At 42.7% G+C, this 15,134-nt stretch overlaps 1 protein-coding gene across 8 annotated transcripts in view; it reads left to right on the plus strand.

The window, feature by feature from the left end:
- Positions 1–15,134, plus strand: part of ATG10 (autophagy related 10) — an 861,182-nt gene that overhangs the window by 673,732 nt on the left and 172,316 nt on the right. For all 8 annotated transcript variants that reach the window (XM_044064249.1, XM_044064251.1, XM_044064248.1 and 5 more), the window contains one exon: positions 13,896–13,993. In XM_044064249.1, coding sequence (XP_043920184.1) covers positions 13,896–13,993 — 98 coding nt within the window. The remainder of the gene's footprint in view (positions 1–13,895; positions 13,994–15,134) is intronic.

The following is a 15,134-nucleotide window of genomic DNA, read 5'->3' on the forward strand; positions in this document are numbered from 1 at the left end:
CTCTTACAAATTATACTTGGGTGATTTAGGAGTGGAGGGTTGTCTGTGTACATGAGGCAGTTACTACACTGCCTCAGGATACCCATGTCAGTCAGGCTGGTAGGAAAAATGTAGGGAAACTGATCATCCATCATGCTAGGTTATATCTTGTTTTCACAGTAGGGAGAAAAAAATGGAGGGGTGTGGTATAACTGGGTGCTCTAAACAGAGTCTATACTAGCGGAGGTTCTATAAATGGTATGAGACTGTTGTAGATGTAGTGGTTTTGGGACTGTTTAATTTGCAAAAGTGCAGCTGAGGTGCTGTCTTAGCAGCTAAGTACAATTTAAGGACTTCTCAGCCAGATCACTGGCAGCTACTAAGGGAAAATTATCTACTGAAATGTTTCCGTCTGTAACCACCAGTGTTTACCCAGATTGCATGGTACTACACGATGGTGCACGGAGGTGTGCTACACACAAACAAATGATTACAGCAGGGCAGTGGCTGGTTATCCAACTCTGTGGAGCTGTGTTAAAATACAGATATGGTTCTCCTCCACTTTCAGGATTTTTCCTGGCCCCTGTAGTTCTTTTAATGTCTTCTGCCTGAGTTTATACATTTAGAACAGTATTATAACTGGCCTTGATCTGTCTCTCCTTTCTTTCTCTGAATGCCATGTGGTTCTGTGGGCCCTTTCAATATCTATTTCTGCAGCAGAAATGTTGCACCATTTTTCCAGAAGCCTTTGTATAGCTTTAATGCAGCTTCTTCCTTCATATTTCTCTGGAAGACCATTTATCTTTGTTTTTCTGTATCACCCTGTCTTCCATACCTTAGCCTCTAAGCAGTTGAGCTTTGCTTCAGCTGTATTTGATCTTTCCTGAAGCTCTTCACTCTCTGCTAGACTCTCCTGAATGACCATTGTATGTTCACTCAAGCTTACTGCCACATATGCTAACTTGTTTTCCTGGGCCATCAGCTTGTCCATCAACGTTTTTTTTACATCTCTATCTCCAGCCAGAATGTTTCTAAAGTGACCCATTAATTTGCATTTTTCTCACTCTCCGTTGTCTTCTTTCTCACCTCTTTTTCTTTGCAAAACTCCTTTTCCTTTTTAATTTCCTCAATACATTTAATATAGCAATTGTTTACCTGTTCTGTCCTTTGATATTCCTGCCCTCTTTATGGGGATTTTGCACTTTAATTTTCTATATATTTGTGGAGTCACATAGAATATGTTCTTAGTGTGTCACCATACCTGAAGTGCTGCTTTTTTCAGTGTTTGTATTACTGAATCCTTGCTTGAAAGAAGTGTGGACAACTCTTGAACTGTAATAGTAACAGAAAAAATAAACATAAAAATTGTTCATCACACATGGATCTTTGCAGTTGTTCAAGTGTTGACACTGCAGCGGCAGAGCCATTGCTAGGATAAGGCAAAGGGGGAGGCTGTCCTTGGTGAAAGCTGTCAGCAAGGCAATAAGCAGGTGCTGATGTTGTGAGAATGCTGCACCAGCATTGCTTTAGGAAGTCACAAGGAGATGGCAGCATCATAAATGTATGCCTATACTGCATTTGAGGTCCTAGCTGAAGTGCTTTGTGTATAGTGACTTAACTGTAGCCAGCTACTCTATACATTTGTAACAAACAGCTTGCTAGAGTTTCATAGGTGCAGAATAGCTTTTTACTCACTGCTCCTCCTCTTAAAAATTCCTTTTTTTTGTTCCTGACCATGAGGAGGGGACAACGGTATGGGGAACTGTACAAGCTGCCAGATGACCTAGCTATGGTTCTGCAGCAACTGTGAAGTGTGATTTTACATCTGGCAAATAACCACTTTTTTAACAAATGACAATATCTCAATATCCTTATCACACAGACCTACAATATGTGTATGAATTGTTTGTCTAGGAGTTCTTTGCATGGATATTAACTTTAAAGTCATTCCTCAGTCAGGATTGACCCAAGATATTGAGAGAGAGAGAGAGAGAGAGATGAAACTTTTCATAATGTGACAGACTGATGTATATCTGTAAAAGTACTAAGTTGAAGTCATATGCCAGTAGACAATTTATGCATATTGATGGCTTCAAAATGAAATTTTATCCATCAAGCTGCCATGTTCTTTTTCAGAGATTTAGACCAAAGTATGAAACCTATCATAATGTTCTTATCTGAAGTCTACACAAGTGAGGTGTTGAGCTCAGTATATCGAGTGATTCCACCTTAAAAATGAACCTTTCCCCTTCATGCTAGCATGCTCCTTTGCAGTAATGTTGACACAAACATGAAAAATAAACCGTTATGTCTTACCATAACTTGGCATCTGTGTTGTCTATCTTCATTCCTCCTTACGATAGGGTCTCTGATCCGAACTTCGGATCTGGCTCGGCCACATTCTTCAGATTTGGATCCGACTCTTGAGCTCCTGTCTTTTACCCATAATGACCTAATCCATCCAAGCACCTCAGATTGAGTTTGCTGATTCTATACATCCAACACCCATACAGCAAAAGAACAGCAGATGAGGCTCAGACATAGGACATATTAGTCTCGTCGTACTCCATGATCCTCTAGAACAAAGAGGCAGGGGCATGTTTGGGTGGGAAAGTGAGAAGGAATGAAGATAGACAACACAGATGCCAAGTTATGGTAAGACATAAGCTTTTAATCTGATGTCTTTTCCATTCCTCCTCACAATAGGGTCAGAGTCCCCAGATACGTAAATCCTGGGTGGTCCTCATGGAAGGATATGCCGGAGCACCATCGAGCCAAAGGAAGCCCTGCTCCTTGTAGTCTGACAATAAGGTGCAACTGTGGGACCATGTCGCTGCTGTGCAAATATCATCAGTGGAGGTTCTAGAATAGAAAGTGGAAGAAGTAGACTTGGCTCTTGTGGAATGTGCTCTAGGAGGTCTAGGTAATTCCAGGTACTTGAGTGAATGAATGCATTAAATGCAGCCAGATATCCATTTTGGTAAGGTAATCTTGGATACCGCTTGGCCTAATCTGTTAGATGAAAAGGCTATAAAGAGTTGGTCAGTCTTCCTGTGTTGTCTAGTTCTGTGCAGGTAAAAATGGAGTTGGCTGTGAACATCTAGAAGGTGAAGAACATACTACCCTTTATTAGAGAAATTTGGAAAGAACACAGGTAAGTGGATGGACTGGCTGATATTGTTTTCAGTGGCTACTTTGGGCATAAAGGAAGGATTGGTATATAAAGAAACTCTATCCTTATGAAAAATTATGTAAGGATGTTTGGAGGATAAGGCTTGTAGTTCAGAATTTCTCTTAGCGGAAGTTATAGCCACCAAAAAAATCATCTCCCATGACAAAAACTTCATGTTTCAACTTGCAGCTGGTTCGAAGGGTCCCTGAGTCAAAGGCTGCAAGACTATAGTGAGATCCCAAGGAGGGGATGGGTCTTTGATGGACCGCCTCAACAAGAAAACACCTTTCATAAAGGATTTGTATAATCTAAAAGTGAACAGGGAATGAGATTGACTTGCAGTATGAAAAATAGAAGTAGCTAGTTGAAGCTTGATGGTAGAGAAGCTAGCACCCTCCTCAAATACTAAGAAATAGCAGAACATCTGAAACTGGTGCTAAGAAAGGGTCAGTATCTCTATTTGTAGCCCATATAGCAAACCTTTTCCACTTACTGGTGTAGACTTATTTGGTGGAAGACTTTTGTGAGGCTAGAAGTATTTTTTGGACTGGGGAAGTAAGCCTGGACTGTCTCGCTAGGGTTGGAAGTGGAGAAACCAAGCAGTCAGCCTGAGAGCATGAAGATTCAGATGCAGTATCTTTAACGGGTGAAAGAGGAAGTCCTGACTTGGCTCCAGTATCCAAGAAGATATTTCAGATGAGACCAGAGAAAGGGGAGAACCACACCTGTCGAGGCCAGAAGGGGGCAATGAGGATAACAGAGCTCTTCAGCCTGCTTGCCTTGTGAAGAAATTTTATGATCAGCAGGAGTGGAGGTTAAGCATATAGGCGACGCGGGGGCCAGTCATGGACTAGTGTATCCATCGGTGTCTTCCCCAGAGGAGGGATCAGTGCAAAGAACTTGCTGCATTTGTTGTTGAGGGGAGAGGCAAAGAGGTCACAGTAAGGTTGATCCCAGTGACTGACGATTGTGTTCGCCACTGACTGATTGAGGGACCACTTGTGCGGGACCAAGAGTGATCTACTTAGTCTGTCTGCCAGATCATTTGTTTTCTCCAGGATATCCATTGCAACTAGAAGGCGGTCAGAAGATATCACCCATTCCCACACCATCAGGGCCACCCTGCACAAGGAGTAGGAACAGGTTCCTCCTTGTTTGTTGATGTACCAGACAATAGATATGTTGTCAGTGTGAACTGCAGTAGTCCCTAAGGGGAGACCGTCCTGAAAGGCTTGCAAAATTAGGAGAACTGCTGTCATCTCTAGGACATTGATATGCAACCTGGTCTCTATAGAGGACCACATGCCTTGGACCATCTTCCCATTGTAATGCCTCCCCCCTCCGAACTGGGAAGTGTCTGTGGTCACGGTGGCTGTTGGGAGGCTTGGTTAAGAAGGGCCGGCGTAGAAGGAGATTGCCTGACTGCATACACCAGCTGAGGTGACACTTGCAAATTGGAATCAGTCTGATGGGAAGGGATAGCAGGTGCAAGAGAATGGCCCATTGCACTGCCAATGTCCACTGGAGAACCCGCATGAAGAATCTGGCTAGAGGAGCTAATAGAATTACTGCTGACATGGATCCTAAGGCTTGTTAAAACCATGTTCAGGCGCCTAGACAGCGAGACATTTCCTTGTGGTACATTTAACTGGGGACACATGCCTGAAATGACATTCAGCTGCAGAGAAATATGGCTGTTTGCAAATTCCCTGTGGGCAAAGAGAAGCATACTCTGCCGTGCCCACAACTTCAGTAACCAAATGCAAAGGAGGAAAACAATGTCCATGGTCCCCAAGGGAACATGAGACAGCAGGCAATATGGCAGGCATCAGCAACAGGCTGGCCAGAGGGCATGTCAGTGGCAGTACAAATGCAGTGCACAGTGGGCAGTGCCTTTATAACTGGTGTGTGGACCACTACCCCCTTCACAGTGTCTAGGGAACATTGCCTAAAATGCATACTGGAGCATAAATATGATTACAGTATCCTGCAGGATTTCCTCCATGCTGTAGCACACTTCTACATATTGCAGTTACATAAGTATGTACTGTACACTGAGCACAACACTCATTACTTCTTCTGCCACCATTCATTTGGTTATTAAAGCTGTGAGCATGTCAGGGTGTACTTCTCTTTGCCCACAGGGAATTTGCAAACAGACATATTTCTCTGCAGCTGAATGTCACTTCAGCCATGTGTCCCCAGTCAGATGTGCCATAGGAAAATGTCTCGCTGCCTAGGCGCCTGAACCCTGTAAAACCATCGGTGCAGAAGGGGCCTTTTGGGATAATTCCCAGACTTGGTTTCTCAGTCTTGTTATGCGGTGTAAGGGGAGAGAAGCTGCCTGATCCCTCTTGTTCAGCTGTGTCCCTATAAATTCCAGGTTCTGTAAAGGAACCAGGTTGGACTTGTTCAGGTTTATGGTGATGCCCAGAGAGTGTGATAGTTGGATTAAGTGATCTCTGGCTTGGATTAGCTAATGCCTCATGGAGGTGGTACGGAGCCAGTTGTCTAAGTATTTAAACACCCAGAATCCTTTGAGCCTCATGTGAGCTGCTACAACTGCCATCCATTTGGTGAACACCTGGGGGGCTGTGGTGAGCCCAAAGGGCAGTGCTCTGAACTGAAAATGATTGGCTCTCAGCCAGAAGGGCAGATAACTCCAGCAGCACCTGTCTATTTTGATGTGATAGTACTCATCCTTGAGAGCTATAGATCCCATCCAGCTGTCCTTGCATAACAGTGGCAGAATGGGCTGAACCGTAACCTCTGATTTGGCTCGACTTTTTCTGTACATAACCATTCAACTTGCTTAGATCTAGAATGAGTCTTAGGTCCCCTGTCTTTTTCAGCATTAAAAAGAAGTGGGAGTAGGTTCTGAACCCTCTTTGTTTAGCTGGAACCTACTGGATGGCTCCTTTTTGCAGCAGTTGCCAGATTTACTGTACTGCCTGCTCTCCCTGACTGGGTGGCTTGTCAGGGAGGTTCTTGGAGTTGGTGGGGGGGGGGGAGAAAAAGGGAATGTAGTAACCTCTGGATATTATGCTTTGCACCCAACGGTTTTGAGTCAACTGGGTCCAGGCCTCTGAGTGCAAAGCTAGTCGATCCCCAACTGCCTCCAGAGATGGACAGTTAGGCAGTACTTCAAAGAGCGCTGGTAGGGCTTGTCAGAAAAGGTTTCTCTAAAGCCCTGGTTCTGCGGGCACCCCACTGCCACTAGCGTGGCGCCTGCCATCTAACCCTTCTCTGCCTCTAGAGGAGGGTTCCCGGAAAGGCCCTTGGGATTTACAAAAACACATTTTCTTGCCTCTGCGTTGTTTCCTGGAGAAGGACCTCTGCAGTGTAGAAAATTTGATTCCTACAGCAGCAGTGTTCTGCCCGTCCTTTTCACTGCAGGTGAGAGTATCTTGAACTAGTGACCCAAACAGAGAGGAGCTATCATAGGGGACATTCACAAAGGATGCCTTCAAGTGCTCCGTGAAATCACATATCCTCATCCAGGCATGTCTCCTTAGGGAAAGTCGTGAACTGGCTGCTCATGGGGGTACCCTTTGTCTTATGTGAGATCGACCTCATCGATGAGTTGGCAACAGAAGATAGAGTGGTCAGCTTGGGAGAACTTTCTTAAATTCCTCCGCAGGTGTGGACTGAGAGAGAGAGATGCTGAGACCTCCTTGATCATATCTCTCTGAAGCTGTGTGAAATGGGCCAGATAGTTTAACAACCTCAGTGCACAAGTGGCTGAAGTGTAAACATGCTTCCCAATCCTGTCCAGTGCTCTAGACTCCCTGTTAGGTGGATGGATATTGGCAGTTTCTTCTGCCTGTTCTTTCTTAGTGGCTGCTGCCACTACGATGGTGTCAACTATGGAACCCTTTTACCAATGCTTTCTATCTTCCGGAGGTACCAGGAACCTATCAGATCATTTGAGTATGGGCTTGATGGTGTCTGGTTCCTTCCATGCATGTTAGGAAAGCAAATCAATGAGATCGTCTGCTGGGGGGGGGTCATCCAGGATGTAGATGGGCCTGTCCCAAATGCCTCTAAGAGCACTGACTCCTTAGAAGGAGGAGGTTGGGCAGACCACCCACCTTTTTGCTTCAGGATCTATAGAATGTCCCCGAAGGAGACGTCCTCAGGTGGGGATCGAGAACTCGGTGTTCTTGGTTAAGAACTCCAGTGGGGAGTCAGTGTGCCTCCTTTTACACGTCTTCTTCCAAGGGACTTCCTCAACGGGATACGCTGGGGAAGTGTCGGAAGAAGGGAACCTTCCTGACCAGGGAGATCTTAGAGACCGCTTGGGACAGGTTGACTCATGGCAGGATGAAGAAGCTCAAGGCCTCGACCTGACGGGGGATACAGGGTGGCTTGCAGAATTTATGGCGATGGATCTCCAACCCAGGAGAAGACCCTCTCCACTACCTGGAAAGCCAACAGACCAGGAAAAGCCCTGTCCATCTCCCCGAAGCAGAAACCACAGAGGGAAAACAGCCAGGACTCACCCTGGATCTATGGCCTCCGGAAGGGACTGGACCTGAGCTGCCAAATGCTGAGGCGCCTAGGGGAAGAGATGGCTCCAACAAAGACTGAGCCAACCCCATTCCCCTGGAAGCAGCAACAACACCCAGGCTCCGAAACTCACTCTGCTCCAAGAAAATCAGAACAGGGCTAATCAAGGGTAACCTCAGCACATTCCTTGTGGGCATCCTGGTTGTGGATTTTATGCCCAGAAGAACTGCAATGTTTAAATCCAGGCGAAGGCTTGTCTGCCATCACCAGTGACAAAGCTTGCCAAAAAAAAACAATGGAAGTAAACTAGAAGGACTAAGGTTAACCAAGCTAATTAACAACTGTAAATTTTAACAGCTTAACTGTAGTATTAATTATAAGAAATATTTAACTACTTAACTAACTATAACCCAATTAGTAACTATAATCCTAATGTAAACTTTTTTTTTTTGAATAGCTAGAGAAACTAGCGCATGTACACACACACACACACACACACACACATACATACACACACACATACATACACACACACACACACACACACTAAGAAAAGGAAATAAAGGAGGGAGGACTTAAAAAAATCACCACAAATTCTGTAAGATAAACTACCACTACCTCGAGAGTACAGAGACCCCCATTTGGAAGCTGAAGCGACAAATGAAATCTGAGGTGCTTGGGTGGATGTAGTGCATTATGGATAAGAGGGAGGAGCTCGGGAGTCAGATTCAAGTCTGATGAGCTGGATCCGAGACCCTGTCGTGAGGAAGAATGAAGAAAACAACATCATAGGTTCATAGGTGTGTACTAGGCTAATGGCCCTGGAACCTTTAAAGTCGGGCCCATAGAATTACACTGGCATCATGCCACCCAAACTTAGTTCCCAGTGCCTCTGTCAAGTAGAGCCACTGGAGTAATCCCCGTGGTGAATTTTCTATTTCCCATCCACTCGTCAAGATTTCTGTTGAAGAGGGCCAGTGAGGTGCTCTGCTTGACATGTATGGGAAGTCTATTCCATAGCATGGGCAGTCTCTGGGTTATGAACCTGTCCCTCCAGCTTGTTCTGTTGATTGTGGTAATGAGGTTGAGGTCTCTGGAGTGTGTGGTGTGGAGGGATTGGGATTTCTTTAGATGTAGCATTTCTAACAGAGCTGGGTCAGACATGGCTTTGTAAGTCAAACAGAGATCGCCTCTAAGTAGGTAATATGAGACAGAGAATAGTTGGCATTTTTTGAGTCTGTCCATATAGGACAAGTGTTTAAGACCTAGGATCCTCTTTGTGAGATACGTTTACGGCCTCTCCAGTTGTTGCAGGTGTCTAGTGAGGTACATGCCAAATGGGGCTTTGTACTCGATGATTGGCCTAATGAGGGAAGAGTAGATGGAGACAATGACCTCTTTCTTCCTGGATGCAAAACCCTTAGTAACGAGAAGTCCATCATAGAAGGACTTTCTGACCACAGTGGCAATGGTGGTGGTCAAAAGAGAGGTTGCTGTCAACCTGTTTTCCCAGATCTCTTATAATGCCTTCTGTCTTCAGTGGACTACCATCAATGTGGTAATTCGTGGGAACTGGGTTTTTCCCAAAGGGGATAACAACACATTTTTTGGCATTGAGCTTAAGGCCATGGTTCTGATACCAGTTGAGGCCTTTCTGTAGGATGTTAACATCACTTGGGAAGTTAATAATAGCTCCCAACTTGCAGTTGTCTAGGAACTTTGTCAGCCAGAGTCCCTTCGTGTTGGCCTGGACTTCAGAGAAGTAGATACCAAACAGGAGAGGATCCAGGACCGAACCCTGTGGGACTCCACTCATGATTGGTTGGCAGTCTGACTTGGAGTCAGCTACTCTCACATTGTGGGTTCTGTCTGTGAGCCAGTTTGCAACCCATCTAATGATATAAGGGTTGATGCCTAGCTTAGTGAGTTTTTCTATGATTCCTGAGTGGGGAATGGTATCAAAGGCTTTGGGCAGATCAAGGTAGGCTGTATGAAACTCCTTGCTTTCATCCACAGCTCTGGTGACTGACTCAGAGAAGTCGACCAGGTTGAGCAGGCATGATCTACCCTTCACAAAACCAAACTGTGTATGATCCAGAGTTTGGAGACTCCCTATATCCTTGTTTATTAGGTCCATGATGATGCTTTCCATAGCTTTGCATATCAGACTCGTCAGGCTAATGGGGCGATATTTACCAGGGTCTGTAGTCACTCCTCCTTTGTGGAGAGGGATGACTGTAGCAGTGCACCATTCAGTAGGGACAAAGCTTGAGGTGAGGCTGTGATTGAACAGGGCACACAGGTGAGGTGCCAGTTCACTCTGTAATTCATGGATATTGTCAGGTCCCATAGAAGCTGTATTCTTGGCCTTGGACGGTGCTGTTTTAACCAGTACAGCAGTAATACTGGGTGCCTGGGAATCTACAGGTACTGTGATTGGTCCTTTGGTGGGGGAGAGAGGGGTAAAGTTGGCACTGAATCTGTCAACCAGTATATTGGCAATATCTGTGGGCTTGGAGTAAGAGGTACCATGTGCAATAGCTCAGAGCAAATCTGGGTATTGCCGTGGAGATTCTTTACATAACTATAGAAGGCCTTGTGGTTGTCTTTACTATCTGCTGCAATTCTGTTTTCATAGCTAGCTTTAGAGGATTTGATGAAGCATTTCAACTTTTTGTTGAGGCTGATAAGGGAGTTTTTGCAGTCTTGGGACTTCACCTTATTCCACATCAGTTTCCTCCTTCTGTTGTAGTGTTTGTTTATGGCAGGGAATCACCAGATTGGCTTACTTTTTTTGGAGGACAGCATCTTGGTTCTATTGGGTATGGCGAGATCCATGCATTTGTGTATGTGTTCGTACAGTGCATTGGTGTATGATTCGGCGGTCATGCAACTATTCTGTAATTGCATGGGTGTTGTGAAGTTAGCAAGCCAGATATTCATTTTTATATATGAAAACCTGGACAAAACATTGTGTCGCTACATACTTCAGGGAAGTCATATGTTGAACTCAAGTTCAAGAACATACCTTATTTATCATGCTACCCTGCTCCTTCACAGTGATGATAACAACTATGAAAAATAATCAGTTTCCCTTACTGAAACATAACCAAGTCATTATATTTCTTTAGGAATGCTAGGTAGTGGTCATGTATTTGAGAAGATTGTGCAGACTGAAGTAGCCTTTCAAGTGATATCTCTTCCATCCAGCTGTCTTGTTCCCTTATAGAGATATTGACTAAAATATGAAACATTAAATTTTTATATCTGAAATGTGAACAGTTATATTTCTAAACGTTTGCTAGATTGAAGTCATGTTTTGGCTAAGGTGGACAGATGGATGCTGTTATCAAAATGATACCTCACTTACCATTTTGCCTTGCAGAGATATTGATATAGAAATATCATGTTTATGTCTGAAACATTAAAAAAGCCATTATCTCTGCAGGTGTACTAGATAAGGGTCATGAATTGGGCACAGTTTCTTCAGAATGTTGCCATGCTCCCTTACAGAGATATTGACACAAATGATAAAATGTCATAATTGTCATTAGGGACAGCCTTTATTGAAATGAGCCCCAAGGCAAAAGGCAGCAGGGTCCCCCCTACCTACTCCCACTGGTTCTTCCACACCTTCATCATTTCCCCACTCTCCATGGTATCCCTTCACTGCCCACAATTTCCTCTGCTCCCACAATGGTTCCTTCCCACCCCCCAATGCCACCCATTTCTTCCAGCCTTGCCTCCCCACACTATCAAGATTACTTCTCTCCTGTTGTTTCCCATTGTCTCACTGTTTAGGTTGTTCATAGATAGTACACTGTCCATAGCGAATCTGTAATAAACTTCTGTGCAAATGTTCTCACACTGCACACTTTGATCCATCCACTCAGTGCTGTGGGGTTACATTTGACTCCTCCAGCCAGTGATTCATAGGTAAGTACTAAGCTAGCTGCCCTCGAAGGTCATGTTAAGCATATACAGTTTTCCTTGATGAGAATCAAACTGTGTACTTCTTGGCTATGAGGAAAACACCTTAACTATTATGCCACCCCAAACCCACGTTGACAGATTTTACTATGCAAGTTTGGAACACAGGTAGTTTGCTATGTTTTTCCTATTGTTCATAGGTTCATAGGTTCATACTAGGCTATCTGCCCGAGGGCATTTACAAGCCTAGCCCATAGTTTTGTGGCTTACGCCACCCCTTTAGTATGGGGAACTATACCCATTATTTTGCTGTGCCTCTGTGCGCGTACGTATACATACACACACACACACGCACACACACACACACACACACATACATTCTCTCTCTGTCTTTAATAAGTAAAGTAGAATTACCAGTCCACACACACACACACACACACACACACACACACACACACACACACACACACACACACACACACATTCGCTCTCTGTCTTTAATAAGTAAAGTAAAGTAGAATTACCAGTCCACCTACCACATATGTTTGGGTTTTAGAAGACACCAGAGTAGTTGGAGAAAAGTCAAGTGAACAAAGGGAGGGCAAGCAGACAACTACACTGAAAGATACCCCAGCAAAGAATGGAAAATGACAACCATTTACTGTCAGCTGACAGTGTTACTCAATGCACCACTGTTTTACCCTACACAGGTCCGTGTAGTCAAACTTTAGGAAAACAAATTCATCTGTGTCTGGTTCCTGAATGAAAGCCAGCCACACAGGAAAGATATGCAGAAGGCTCCACACAGAAAGAAGCATAGCCAGGAACTTGACCAGAGAAACGAGCACTGTGAGATGGTATTTGCAGTGACACTGAGGCAATAAGCAGTTGCTTTTACGCATCCTGCCCAGACTGTGAGAAATAGCCCCTGATTATTAAAAAAATTGCTGAAGTGTCACTTTGATGGAGGGTGAAAGTATTGCTACTTTTAGTGTAGTCACTCACACACACACTCACACACACACACACACACACACACACACACATACATCAGGCATATGTTATTGTTGGCCGCAGACTGCTGCTAAACCCAGCATTTGTAGCCAATTTGCTGAGTGTGTTGTCCTTGGATGTATGATTGTGATTATGGGAAAAAATAATGATATACTGACAAATTGCAACTTTAATTCAGAAAAGCACCCACCTGAATCAAATAATAGCAGGTTCGTTCACTTTTTATCCATAGGCAGCCCCATCCTTCATAAAATACACATTAGTCGTGCAAAGTAGATATGTCACTGCAAAAACAGCCAGAGAAAAATACCTTTTTACTCAAAGTATTCAGATGTGAATACCACATTCTGAACTGGAACAGTTTAACTTATAAAGGTAACAAGTAAGAATCACCCTTTCTTTTAAAATGGGACTGATCATTTAAATGCATTTTCATACCTTTTGGTGTAGGCGCTTCTAGGCAACAATCAGATTTGTAAAACACCTCTGGTAAAAATGGAGTTGTGCCCTAAGACTATAACTCGGTGCAAATGAGTTATTTTAATGAAATCCAGGCAGTCCCCACTTCTTTATAGTCTAATACATCAGTGTCAGATTTCTCTTTGTAGCACTGTCTTACAGTCAGACCAGTTTGCTTTTGGTTTATACCATCTGCCTGTGCATCTCAACTACTTCATCTTGAATTTCCACTTTTTTTGTATAGCATGGTGTAACATCACGGAAGCAAAAAGTTATAGTCAGAAACTTTACTTGCTTCCAGCCTTTCTACATTCCCAACTAGGAATCCTATACTTGAATTAAATCACACCAAATCACTTCCAGCTTGGATCCAGCATCTTTTGTATTAATGCATATAATTTTTTTTCAGTCATCATTGCCATTTCCTGCTGGGGCCATGATCTCTCTCAGCCTCATTCCTAATTTCCCCTTCCATAATCACCTGTTCTCCACTTTCCACCAAATCCAACCATCATTGTGTTTACACAGTTTAATGAGTCACTATCATCAAACTCAACACAAACCGTTTTTAATATTGGCAATATCACCAAATCTAATCTTACTAAATGGAGTGACTAGAAGAGACCTCCAATATTTTAAAGCACCGTGAGATCCTTCTACTGCAGCTAACATTTCTTGAAGTGAAGAAAGTAAATGTCATAGTTGTCAAAACAATGCATCAAATATGTAAATGTGGCAGTAGGGAAATAGGATACAGTCAAAAGTATGGAATTAAATCGTGTCCTCATTTTGTGACTGTTTACTAGTGTTTTTTTTTTTTTTTTTTTTACAGATGGGAAACCACTTACTCTTGAAGAAATATGGGGAAGTGTTAATGAATGCTACAGAGACCATCTACTCCAAGAAGCTTGGGAAACTATAACTCAGCAGGTGAGATAATACAATTTCAAATCAAAATAAACTGTGGCTGCTTCAGTACTTTCACAAACTATTGTTTAGTAAGGAAAACATTTATCAAAATTCACATTGTCCTTGATCAAGTTGTGCCTGGTAAAGTAATGTTTCTTGGTTTCATTGGAGTAACACATGCATTACTAAGGTTTGTAGTTCATCATTTGTGGCTAGATGGTGTTATGCTTTTGAAAGATATGGTATCACCAGTCACATAACCTTGGGCAGAAGTGCTAGCCAGTGGGATAAATCAAGCTAACTTTTTACCCAGTAAACAGTCTGTTTAAAATCATGAGCTATAATGAACCTGTGTAAATTCTTGTATGCTGTCATATGTTAAGTGTTCTGTGGACAAGGAAAAGCAAGTATTCCGAAATCCATCACTGTCATATTCAGTCTTTCACTGTCATATTCAGTCTTTCAAAAAAATCAGTCATACCAAAATAATGCTGTTAACCTAGCAGATAGTAAATCTCAGAGGTTATGAGTACAAAGCTGTCTTTGCCTTCAGGAAGCAAAGGTTTAGCCTTCATACTATTAATTTGCATACACTTAAAAGTAAAAAACATGCATTTGTTTCTTAATGCACTTTTATAATATAATTCATCTACCATACTTGAAAATAAAAACATGCATTTGTTTCTTAATGCACTTTTATAATGCAATTCATCTACCACTGTACTGTTTCTATGAAAAGATTTACCATTAATTAAGAAGTATATATAAATAATTTGTATTATAAGCAAAATATTACATTTTTGTCAGGCCGTGTAGCACTGCTCATTTTAATTATCTCCCTACATTTCTTGTTGTTATAGTCATGCTGCAGTTTTAACATTTACATTTCTGTGGAAGTGACTTGAAGAAGGTCATAAGAAATAAAATATTTCTTCACAATAACATTCTTGTGCGTTTCACTTTGAATAATTTTAGATATTTGAGTCATGATTTGACTTACTGTTTAATGCATATTTTATTTCTGACATTCTTGAAAATTACTGTGCTTTAACTGTAACATTAACAGTAACCTCAATTTCAGTGTCTTCTATTTTTCCTTCTCAACTCTTACAGAAATAGAGCCAAGTTTATATGAATTTATTCTTCTTATGTAGTGGTACAG

This window comes from Protopterus annectens, chromosome 2.part2, assembly GCF_019279795.1.
Source record: "Protopterus annectens isolate FY-2018-M chromosome 2.part2, PAN1.0, whole genome shotgun sequence".
Classification (NCBI taxonomy): domain Eukaryota; kingdom Metazoa; phylum Chordata; order Ceratodontiformes; family Protopteridae; genus Protopterus; species Protopterus annectens.